The sequence below is a fragment of the Crocodylus siamensis genome, chromosome 3 (assembly GCF_052110815.1).
Source record: "Crocodylus siamensis isolate JL-2025a chromosome 3, ASM5211081v1, whole genome shotgun sequence".
Taxonomy (NCBI): Eukaryota; Metazoa; Chordata; order Crocodylia; family Crocodylidae; genus Crocodylus; species Crocodylus siamensis.
The window spans coordinates 232,222,304-232,234,885 of record NC_143397.1 but is presented as its reverse complement, the minus strand read 5'-3'; the positions used below and the strand labels follow the sequence as shown (position 1 = coordinate 232,234,885).

Here is a 12,582-nt window from a genome sequence, read left to right as displayed (position 1 = left end):
TACCTCTTTTGCAGCCACTTAACATGCTGACATGACATTTGAAGCTTGGAAGCCATTGTAACTCCATACCCCAGACTCCTAAGGCTGCCAGTATCCCCTGGGGTAGTCCATCAGGTTGTCTGGCCTGAATTTGTTGGGTTTTCCCCCCTTTCATAGAAAATATAAAAAGTTGTGGATTTTGTTCTGACCTGGAGAATCCTGCTTTGAGCAGAAGGTTGGGCTAGGTGACCTTCTAAAGTCCCTAACAAGCCTATTTTCCTTGTTAAATGTCAAAATAGCAAAATCCTCTACATCAGCACATCTCAGACTTCGAGGTTTGTGTTCCATGTCAGTACAATCAGCTACTTTCATCCCCCTGTCTTCAGATGCCACATTTTATTTGCTACTTTTGTCCATGTGCAGTATTTACATGATTCACACATTCCTGGACAGTGGACTTAGATAATACTTATTGAATAAGTCATGACATCCCAAAGTGGGTGCACCCCATAGCACTATTCTACATAATAGTATTACCTTGATACAACCAGCTCAAAAAAGACTTCATATTGTAGATATTCATCCCACATAAATAACATTTTTTTTTCTGTTGGATATGGAACAATTGTTCTTTCCCTATAACAATATTATTGTGTTTTCGTTGTTTCAATAGGTGGGAAATGTTGTTCAGTTTCAGTGTAAAAAAGGACACCTTCTCCATGGATCCACAACCCGCACTTGCCTTCCTGACCTTACATGGAGTGGGATTCAACCAGAGTGTATACGTATGTAAATTGATCAGATAGTGAAATATATTATAGCTTATGAAAAAGCTTCTATATTAGAATGCTTCAGTTAATTTCAATTTACATTTATAGTTTAATGTTGGAAAGTAGTAAGTGACAAACAATCTTAGCTGTAAGAAACCAAAAGAATACAGAAGGATGCAGGTGAATAGAGAGAAGGCCAACTGAAAATTATGCTAGGACAAGGCAGGCCTGAATCAGGGAGCTGCAAACTGCACATTATTGACAACAATACATGGTTTGAACTACTTGCCTAGTACCTCATCAAGATAGTTTGGAGAAGGGCCAAAAACGTCATTAAAAGGAATGAGATATATCTGTCTCAGATAGAAAGTTCTTCAATAGGAAATGCATTTCACTCCTTGGGCGGTATGAATGTTTACAGTTATCCATACATTATTGCAAAGGTAGATTCTCAAACTAAATCACTTTGGTATACGTGAATCTACTCACAAAATCAAGGTCAAAACTCACAAAACCATGATGTACTTATGCAAATTAAATGCAGAAGAAAGAGTATAGAGAGATAATATATTTTATTAGACCAATTGAATAGTTGGAAAAGTTGTTTTTTACAAGCTTTCAGGCACAAACACCCTTCTTCAGGCATTGGGACAGTCTGCTGCTGTTCTCCTGGATGGGATAGAGGCCACTATGTAAAATGCAGGTCTGTAAAAATGCAAATACATGGCAGTGAGGATCACAGGTGATGGGAGACAACAACCCACCTGTATTGTCTCCTATCGCCTTTGATCCTCGCTTGCACACATTTGTATTTTCACAGGAGGATCAGAAGCGATAGGAGACAATACATGTGGGTTGTTGTCTCCTATCACCTGTGATCCTCACTGCCAGGTATTTGCATTTTCACAGACCTGCATTTTGCATATTGACTTCTGTTCCATCCAGGAGAACGCAAACAACAGCAGGCTCTGCCTATGCCCGAAGAAGGGTGTTCGTGACTGAAAGCTTGCAAAGAATATTTTTTCCAACTATTTAGTTGGTCTAATAAAATATATCATACTTACCCAAAGAACCTTGTCTGCCTATGTCCTTAGACCAACCCAGCTACAATCAGTGCCCCCATAGAAATATAAGTAATTGTTGTTAAAACTTTTAATTGCTTACATAGAAGTGTTTGAAGTCATTTCTTCAGAAGTGTTATTACTATTTCAACTAACAAATAATTTATGATTTCTTTGTAGCTCATAACTGTAAACAGCCAGAAACGCCATCTCATGCTAACGTTGCAGGAATGGATCTTCCTTCCCTTGGTTATACTTTGATTTATACCTGTCAGTCAGGTTTCTTCCTGGCAGGAGGATCAGAGCACAGAGCCTGTAGGTCTGATGGCACATGGACTGGGAAAGTTCCAGTTTGTGAAGGTAATTAATCCCTTCTGCTTCCCCACTCTCTTCCTCTGCCTCTAATATTAAACTTCTAATTTTCTTTCATTTGCTATTTAGTAATCATCAGAAAGGGTAGAAAATGAGGCCTGAGTTTACAGTGCAGGAGAGTTCTTCAATCACTGGGCTACAGGGTATAAATTAGATATGCACTCTTGTCTGTCATGGACTTTTGTGGAGGTTGTGCTGTGAAAAAGTCTATAGAATAATGCTCTACACATGACATCGGCAGAGGAAAACACATGCCTACCATGTGTTAGGCATGAGCTAAGAACAGCTAGGCAGTATTGGGACATGTGTTTTTGTACATGTTTATGGAAACATAGATCACAACTGCACAGTACATTCAACATGCTCCAGAGCCACATCCTTAAGCATATTGTACAATTTCATGTGTACTGCTCCTAAACTGGGAGCAGTAGCCACATCTGTGTGGTGTCTTGGACAGATAATTATAACTGCTAAGTAAAGGGTAGACAATTATTTCAGTTGAAGGGACACTTTAATGAGTTTTGGAGAGCTGTTGAGGGTCACAAGGGTATCCCCACCCCTTGACAGGTGCCCTTCCTCCTGGTTGCCATCTTGGGACTGGAAGTCCCACCCCCAACCCCTGATCTTTGCCACTGGAAGTCCCTACCCTTGCCCCCAGAAGTACTTCTTTTGCAAAGAGGGGTTTGCCATCTTGGAACTGGGAAAAAATCTCCAAAACAAATCATATACTAAAAATCATTATAACATTTTATTTAAAAAAATATTTTTGTCCTTATTTATGGGTGTTTGCATAGTATATATAGAGGCAATTGCAAAATAGCTCAAAATAAAATCTTACTCGTATATTGTATGTGGTTGGGGGGCTGGATATGTGTGTGGTGGGGTGTGGGCAGCTGTAGGTGTGGGGTTTGTGGGCTGATGTGAGTTTGTAGGCAGGGTGTTGGTCGGTGTGATGTGTGGGGGTGTGATTGTGTGTGGGGGAGGGTGTGGTTGTGGTGTTTGTGGGGGAGGATATATGGGCATGGTGAAGTATGTGTGGGGGACACACACACACACATACACACACACACATAGCCCAAAGTAATAGCCCTCCCCACATGCAGGGCAGGGTAGACAGGCCAGCTAAGCCCTAGGGCTGTGACTGCTACTAGCAGTGGCTTGTAGTACCCATGGTCCTGGTTACTGGAACCTCCACTCTGCCTTCCCCTAATGACTGGGCCTGCCATGCTCCCCCACCCACACCACTGCTATGGAACCTAATGGGCCCCCATGGCACTGGAGGCTGCAGGGCCTGGCCTGGAGGGTGCAGTATATGTGCACTCCTGGGGTCACCACCTCCAAGCCCTGGGATTAGTGCCACTTTGGTGTGCAGAGGAGAAGAGATGCTTGCAAAAGAGGTGGTCTAGGGAAGGCCATACATCTTAGCAAGACAGTGGGCGTGACCCCCTGAGCCAGTCAGGACCTCCACAGTATAGTTCAGTTAAATTGAAAGTATGTACTTTTACACAGAATGCAATGTTACTTTCCTGCATACTTATGTAGTCTTTAGGGTAATAGAAATAGAAATTTGTTCCAAGAAATGGGTTTCCCTTTCAAAACAAAGAAAATAGTAGTGCAACATTTGAAAAATCCTGTATTACATATCAACCCAAACCATAGTGAGTATGCTATGTTTTCATTTCATGCTGGAAGTAGGAAGTGAAGAACTTCTGCAGGGACTATGAAGTCACTTCACCACAGAATAAAACTGAATAGCCTCTTCTATGGAAGCAGATTTCATAATGGCAGAAGTGGCTACAGCCCACAGTGTAGAACAGAAGATGTTCCCTGCCCTTAGGTGCAGAAGGCAATATAGACCAAACCAAAATAAGGGCCACTGCTCCTCAGCAGGTATGAGAGACAAAAAAGCTAACACAGCCTTAAGGAAAAAAGAAACACTGGCTTCTCTGTTTTTCTCTGTTTTGATTGATTGCTTTGCAAACCTTGGCATTTGTTAAATTAATAGAACAGGTGGTTAGAACAAAAAGTCTTGCTGTTCAGTAGTGCAGAAAGATGAGAAGGAGGAGCAGCATCTTCCAAAGTATTAACTCTTAAAGAATAAAACATAGTTTGCACTGAGGGACCTTTCTGATACTCTGTGGGCATAGCTATATGAGACATGAACTGCGCAGTAGCCTAATGACACTGCACAGTAGCATGCCCAGCAAAAACCATGTTAATATGCTACTGCGCAGTAGTATTAGCCTACTGCACAGTAAGTGTCACTAAAAACTTATGCATTGGCACTACTGCACAGAAGTGCAAGTTACTGTGCATTGATTTAGTACTTGGTTGCTTCCTGGGGCCAGTGTGATCAAGCAGATGGGGATGCTGGATCTTGCTCTGGGGATGAGAAGTCAGCCCAGCTGGACTGACTTTCCATCCCCAGCCTATGGTCAAAATGTTTCAAAAGTCAAAACGTTTTGACCAGCCCCATTTTTTTTCAAGGCTATTTTGACTGGCTTTGTTTTGTTCTGCTTTTGCTGTTTCAACCTCGAAATTGGTTGAACAGTGTCAGAATGAAATGGCTGGCAAAATTTTGCAGAGCCCTAGTAGTTAGTATAGGTCACATAGGTGGTGATGGCAGGATCCAGAAGCCTGGATCAAGGAGCAGGGCACAGGGTTGGTAAACTGAAGTTGGGAGAGGAAGGGTTAAGGAAGCAAGCCAGAAACCAGGGCTGTTTAAAGAGTACCAATCAGGCAAGAAGCAAAACATAATGATCTTTCAGCCAGAGGGTGGGGGCAGGAGTGAGAATGACCCAGTGTTTATGGCACTAATATATAAGGGTGTTGCCTGGGTTTTGGTCTTTGTTTTGACTACTATGTTTGTAATTCATATGACACGGTAGAGAAATGGATTAATACTCAGTGGAGCATGGACTGATATTCAGAATTCCGTTAGCCCAGATGAATACCCCAGCTATTAGGCTGCAAAGGTATGGTCCCTGTTACTCTCCTTTTGGCCCAGTGGCTCTCACATTCTTTTCTACACCAAGTAACAAATTCAACAGGAGGATGGGGATAACTTCATCTTGTAGCCCACTGATCAGGTACCCTCCAGGGAAATGAGAAATATGAGTTTGTATCCTTTCAGGAAATGGAAGGGAATGAACCTGAATTTCCCATTTTTTGGTCATTCACTTAGCCACTCTGGCCACTGAATAAAGGGAAGCACTGGTACCACCACAATGACCTTTTAAAAGAAAGAGGTTAACCTTGCTTTGTTCTTTAGTAAGGAAGGTAGTCTCTGGGCTGTGAAGATGAAGTGTAGGAGGCAACTAATTTCTAGAGAGATTTGCTTTACTAACCTCTGCATGCTGTATGAGCTGGATTCAATCAGCCATTCACTCATAATATTGCTTATTTTTCCCCCATTTTGTTTATAGATTTATTCTGACATGTATAACTCTCTGATTTATATGGTAGCAAACTTTGGCACCATATTCAGGGTTGTGCATTCTTTTGTGTGGGCCAGGTACCTGCAAGTTGGGAGTTGCACCACTCAGCACATGGATCTGGGCCTAAGGAACTTGGTAGCACTGGCCACACCCAAAGTCCATTCAGTTACTATCCTTAGATATTTAGCCTCATTTGAAATCCTCACCCGAAATCATCTGGCATCCCACACTGCAAACCCATGCAGTGAAGGTGTTTTGCTATTGTCCTCCAGCTTACTGGATATGGGTAGCCATCTCTTTGTCTTTTATTTCAACAGCTGGTTCGAAGATATTGGTGAAAGACCCTAGACCAGCTTTGGGAACACCAAGTCCCAAGTTAAGTGGTAAGTACCTTGGTTTTAAAAAATAACTGTTATGACCAGTTCTCTTGAGTGTAACTACTCAGCAAACAAACTAATCCGTACATAAGAGTACAGCAGAGCAGTAACTCACGTTAGTAGATCAAAGATATCATTAGTTATTTCCCCATATAAGAATCTCCCATAGGTAAATAGTATTGTAGCATTTGGGAATTTGACAACTTTCAGCCTTGAAGAGATATTTATTGATTTTTGCAGAATAGAGTATTTAGAGCATAAGAAACAGAGTAGACTGACCCATCCCCTGTCATACCTTCTCATTTACCATGAGTATTAGGGCTGTGTGAAGCTTTGTCCCCTGATTCAATTCAGCAAAGATTCAACCCAACTCAATGGCCAAATCTCTGAATCTGAATTGAATCAGAGGACCCTTTAATCTCCCCGAATTGAATCGGAACTCCCCAAATTGATTCAGAGACATTCAGAAAGATTTGGCAATTCGGACATAGGTCCAGTTTTAAATGTTTTTTTTCTGCATACCTCTAGGTAGCAGGTGGCTTGTCAATGCTGCAATGCTGGGGTGGATGAAGTGTCCCACAGAAGCATGGGGGGCTCCCCAGTGCATTTGGCAGCAGACCTGTAAGTGGACCAGAAGTACTTTGGTCCACTTCCAGACCTGGCGGGGAGGGCACACACCCCATGCCCTCCCAGCTCAGTGACTGGTGCCTCCTGGGTCTCGGGGGGGGTGCAGCTGGGGTCCCCTCAAGGCATGTTGCTGAGCCAGTGAGGAGTGTGTGTGTGGGGGGGGGGGGGGCGGGGAGGTTGTGCACTTCCCAGCAGACCTGGAAGTGGACTGGAAGTACTTCTAGTCCAATTCTGGGTTCACTGCCAACCACAGGGAGGGACCCCCCACACTGTTGTGGGACACTCCATCCACAGCAGCATTGCAGTGATCACAACCATGTTGGTACCTCAAGGTTTGTACAAAAAACATTTAAAACTGTGTCTATATCCAAATCTTTGATTCTCCGAATCAGCATCGAATCTGCAGATTCAAATTCAGACAAATGAAATCAGGGAAAGTGATCTGAATCAACGAATCAAGTCACTGTCCTCAATTCAGGCTGAATCCAAATCTGAATCTAATAGGGCCTGCTTTGAACACCCCTAATGAGTATGGTAACTGCTATGTTTACTAGACTCTGATGGACCAATCCACCATAAAATAATATTGGCCTCCAAAATATCCTGTGAAAATGATTTCTACGTGTTAGTTATGTGTTGTTTGTTTTTAAATCTGATGCCTGATAATGTCATTATATATCCCCTAATTCTTGTATTATGAGAAACAGTAAATAACAGTTCCCTATTCACTTGCATAACCCAGATATTTACTTGAGATGTAGCAGTTACCATTCCAACAACTGTTCTTTGGCTTCATGTTTTATGTACATACAAATTATCAATTAATTGTCATTTAACTAGCAGGTACAGTCCAAGCCTTGATGTATCTGAATATTCATACTCCAAGCTCATCAGCTACTCAGAGACATTTTGTCATAGTTCTCAGGAACTTCTCTTGCAACATAGGAATTACAGTGAATGACTTTTTATTTAAGGTATTTTGTTTCGTCAGTTGTGGGAGGTCAGGAAAGAAACTATCTGTTCTGTAACAAGATAAGTTTAACAAGTTGATATAATGATTATCAGAGACATTTGTGACTTTTATAATTTTCTTTTTTTATCACATTTCTAATTCTACCACTGCTGACCCCAGGGAATTAGCCACTCTTAAGGGGACAATTTATTATGGAAGAAAAATCTCTAGTAGAATTTCACTTGCGAAAATATATTACTACTAATTGGGGGCAAAAGAAGTTAAGTAAAATATATAAACGTTTATGAATCCACAACAATCTTGCTGTGATTTTTGAGTCATAATGCACTTATAAAAATCCCAGGTTATATGGTAGACAGGTGTTTAAGCAATTTATAGAACTAGTGAATAAAATTAAAAGATTATATTTCACTGTATTTGCGCTTTGATATTTTTGTATTTTAGATACATAGTGGACAATAATATATGTTCACTTATCTTTAATTTCATTTAACTTTTTTAGTTTTTCAAAGGAAAATGCTCAGGTGAATTAAACTAATGATATGGTGAATTTATGGACTAAGTACAAAACATTCAAAAAGCCTGAGGCAGAAGCAGCCTAAGTGCCCAAAGTTAGGTCAGGAGAAAACAAAATAAACATTGGTCCTTGGAGTGGGGACCATGCAAGCTGCCTGAAGTGACTGAAGCCAGCAGGTTGCGGGTATCTCTGTATGCCTCCCACTAGGCTGCCTCCTCTCGCACCACTCTGCCACCTTTGACAGCCAGCCACTGGAGGTTGGGTGACCTTCAAGGGTCCATTGTGTAGATAGAGCTCCAGTGCCACCTACACAGCAGTCTCTGCCCTGTCTTATCCTGCCCTGCCTGCTGCTTACCTGGCTATCTCTGAGTAAACTAAGTCCACTGGCTGCTGATGCACAGGATGGCAGCTTGGGAGCAGGTGACCGCCCCCCTACAGCAGCTGCTGCCCAACAAGGTGCCAGCCCTAGCTCCTGCCACATGCCCCTGCTCAGGGCCAGTGAAGCCACCTGAGCTGCAGGTAGGGAAGGTGCTGACTCAAGTCGCTGCCCGGGTGGGAGTCCCCAGGGAGTGGTGCATTGAGCCCACAACTCCCACCCCAAGGGGACTGCCCCTGGCATAGCTGCAGGGCAGGCACCTCACTAGGCAAGCATCAAGACTGGTCAGGGTAGGGCATGGCAGGGCAGAGCTGGCTGCCTGGGCAGCACTGCAAGGCAGGAGGCAGTGGAGTGCTGTCTGCGAGAAGCAATTCAGCATCCTTGGAGCTGGGTCCCATTGCTTTGCCCCTGGCCTGTCCTCAGCCCCGGAGGTGTATGTTAGGGACAGCCCTACAGGCCCACAGCCCACTGTGCTTCCCAGCCACACTTGCCCCTCTCCTGGTGCCTCTGCTGACTCAGGAGCTGCTGAGTGCCAGCATGTCTTGAGGGCACATTTTTGGCTGCAGATGGCCTCAGACATCCACAATGCCCTGCCCTCAGCAGCACAGGATGGATCTGCCTGCTGGGACAGGCTGGGGAAGGGGGGGGCATCTTAGGTCACCATTGTCCTGAGTGTAGCCCATCCCATACTACCTCTGTGCCACCCCCTCCTTCACACAGCTGACAGTCAGAGCCAGTACAGCTGGGGTGCCATGCAGTGAGGACTCTTCCCACTCTGCCCTGGGCAGAGCGTGACAGCTGCAGGCAGGAGGCTGGGCTTTGTGAGAGCCCAGAAGCAGCTGAGCACCAGCCATGGCTAGCCTGCTGCCCTGTGAGAGGGCTTAGTGGGAGAGCCACAAAAGCTTCTGGGAAGCCAGAGGACTATGACTTAAATTGAGTCAGGAGGGGATCTGATGCTGAAGTTTGATATGTTGGACATAAAAAAAAAATTCTTTATTGTCTGAGTCCCAAAGACCTGGAATAAACTCCTTTAGAAGTGGTGCAGGCACCTATTCTGGATTCATTCAAGAAAAGCTTAGATGCTTATTTTGCTGGGATCCTTTTGACCCCAGCTGACTTCCTCCTGGATTTTATGATCTTCAAGGTCCCTTCCAGCCCTAATGTCTATGAAATCTATGAAACCTGAGCTAACAAGTATAGGTGTATCTTAAGTTGTAAATGAGCTATGCCCCAGTCTCTGTATTTGTAATCTCCTTTCCACTCCCCTGGACAACCCCTCTTACTCCTCCTGAACAAGTTCTTACCAGATCCTCCTGTGTGGCCTAGTGCATGGACTAGTGGCTTCTGTTGTTCAACTGTTTTATTACATAAAGGAACAAAGTTGTTCATTTTGTTTACCCAGAGTGAAAAGTTGCTAGCATCATTGGTAGCTTTCACAAGATTTGTAACTGTCTATATCTCAAAGGCATGCTTGATAACAGCCACTATCTCTCTTGGCCAAGCAACACTATTACTTTTCCATTTGATAACTGTAGGAACTACTGGCTGGATACAATAAAGAATTTGAAACTTACAAGTGTTATGACAGCTCCCTTTTAGGTGGTTGACCACCATAGTGGAATACAATATCAAGAATTAAATGCTTAGGCTTCCTATGCTATGAATGGGAGAGGGCAAGGGACCTCAGGAAGGGAATATTAAAGACCCACATACTAAACTGGAAGCCACTCAACATTATTTTATTCATTTTTATTTATTTGTTTGTTTGTTTTTATGCTGCTGTGCTCAAAAAGTCTCAGAGCAGTTTACAACAAAACAAATAATAATAGCATAATAATAATAATTAAAAAATAATACTTTAAATAAATATAAAAAAATAAAACAATATCTCAAAGAATACCTGGTACTTCATCTTACCTCCTAAAACCCTGCCCTTATTAAAAGGTCTTATACTGCTCTGAAAAGTGGTGAGGCCCAGGTTAATGTTTCCTCTAGTTAGAAAACATTATATACAGAGGTGCATCTGAATTTCTCCCCATTTTCACCCTCTTCTGTAACTTTTTTTCTAAATTTAAGAATAATGAGATTTGAGAACAAGAAAAGTAGTTACTGGGGTACAATATCAGTTGAATGTTTCAAAATTTTTTTTTTTAGTATTTAAGGAGAGATATTTACAAGCATCATTTATATTACTTTTTGTCCTTAACTTTATATTGGAACGTACATTCAGATGTCAAGATTAGGGCAAATGAAGGTATAAATGTAAATGGGTTCTTAAGTATCTCTGTTTACTGTATAATGATCGTTCCTTTTTTTTTCTTCCTTCTATGAAAGGATTTTCTCTAATAACCATAGCCAGAGGTTCTGGTGACATATACAGTAGCAGGGAAGTAAAGACAAAATGTTCATCGTTAATGCATTTTTAGATGTTTTATATTGTACATGCTAAATATTGCAAGTATTAACATGTTTTTGTTATTTCTACAGTTCCTGATGATGTATTTGCCCAGAATTACATATGGAAAGGGTCTTACAATTATAAAGGCAAGAAACAGCCCATGACTTTGACAGTTACCAGTTTCAATGCATCATCGGGTAGAGTAAATGCCACACTTACCAACAGCAACATGGAACTGCTGCTTTCAGGTATTATATCAGAAAAACTCATTTGAATTTACAGGTCTCATGGCTGTTCCCTGTAATTTTATGCTTAATACTTATCATTTTTCTACTAAAATAATGCTACAAAAAGTGCCTTTGCAATCTAAGAGAAATTGACTGGTAATAGAATACCTTCCTGAATTGGTTTTCTTCACTTTTTTAATTTCCCAAGATTGCAATATATACTGATTTCAAAGAATCATCCTTTTTCTTAATAACTAGAAATTGCACAAATTGCCACATCCTCCTAAAAGATAGGTCTTAATAGCTATTAAGAGGTATGGTAAGACTGATGTGCATTCCCATAGCAATAGGAAGATACTCAAGGAAAAGTTTGTGTTTATTAAGCCTAAAAATATTTGGTTTTGAAACTCTGAGTATTATAACTAATGCCCGGAATAAAATAGCCAGAACACTGGTGCATTACCCAAAGGACTCTTCACATCTGGGTTGAATTTCAAGAGGATTCTTCTTTCTTTTAAAATTAATAGTGAAAGTGATCTGGCCCAGAAATAAAAGGACCTTATTTTTCAGTAGTATAGACAGGTAATTTCATGTGCAGAAATGGGCTTACTTTGTAATTATAGAGACATCCTTTCTTTGCTCATAGTCACAATAGACTTTAAAATCCTCTTCAGGCCTCAACTGACCTGTTGCTCCCTCATTTGTATAAAAATGAGTTCATGAAAATCCCCATACATTTTTTCCACTCTTGTTTATCTGTCTGGTGCTGTATGGTCCTCCTCACTGTAGCACCTCGATTATTAATGGTTTTCATTTACACAGTCTTCCTATGAGGTAAAGCACCATCTCCCATCCTAAGACAAGGAATAGAATAATTGCATTACCCAAACTTTCACACAATCAACTAATTCAAAAAATGCTGTAATGCTAAGTACCACAATGCCTAACTTGTAGGCACCTGGCTGCCGGAATGGAATTTGAGTAGGAATCCGCTAGAAGTAGCTAATATAGAAAACCAAGGACAGCAGCCATTTTTAAATCCAATGCATCTTCAAGACTCAGGTGACTTCAGGGAAGCATTTATTTGTGCCTAGGATCCACAGCCCAGAATTATCTTGTGAAAGCAGGTATATTTCCCTTCCTTTAAATATGGAAAGGCTTTCCTTTTTTCTTTCCCTCTTCCTTTCTTAATGTAATTATAGAACTGCTGATGTTCCCCCTCCCTCCCTCTCCATTTAATAGCCAAGAGGTTAGAGTACCCACTCCTTCCTACTCTAAGGAATACTAATGCATTTTACACAAAGAAAAAAATACATAAACAATTTGGAACCCAGGACTCCCCTTATTGCCCTATAGAATCAGTCTTCCTCTTATTTTCTCTATCTGGGCATAACATATTCATTCCTGTACTGGAAAGTGTTATGAATATCCTCAATTCCACAATAAACTGTAATTTGAGATTTAGGGG

General features: G+C 41.6%; 1 protein-coding gene across 4 annotated transcripts in view; it reads left to right on the top strand.

Moving 5' to 3' along the window:
* CSMD3 (CUB and Sushi multiple domains 3) overlaps nt 1-12,582 on the top strand; it is a 1,311,906-nt gene that overhangs the window by 1,286,660 nt on the left and 12,664 nt on the right. For all 4 annotated transcript variants that reach the window (XM_090040525.1, XM_090040524.1, XM_090040523.1 and 1 more), the window contains 4 exons: nt 653-764; nt 1,991-2,170; nt 5,937-6,002; nt 10,977-11,135. In XM_090040525.1, coding sequence (XP_089896651.1) covers nt 653-764; nt 1,991-2,170; nt 5,937-6,002; nt 10,977-11,135 — 517 coding nt within the window. The remainder of the gene's footprint in view (nt 1-652; nt 765-1,990; nt 2,171-5,936; nt 6,003-10,976; nt 11,136-12,582) is intronic.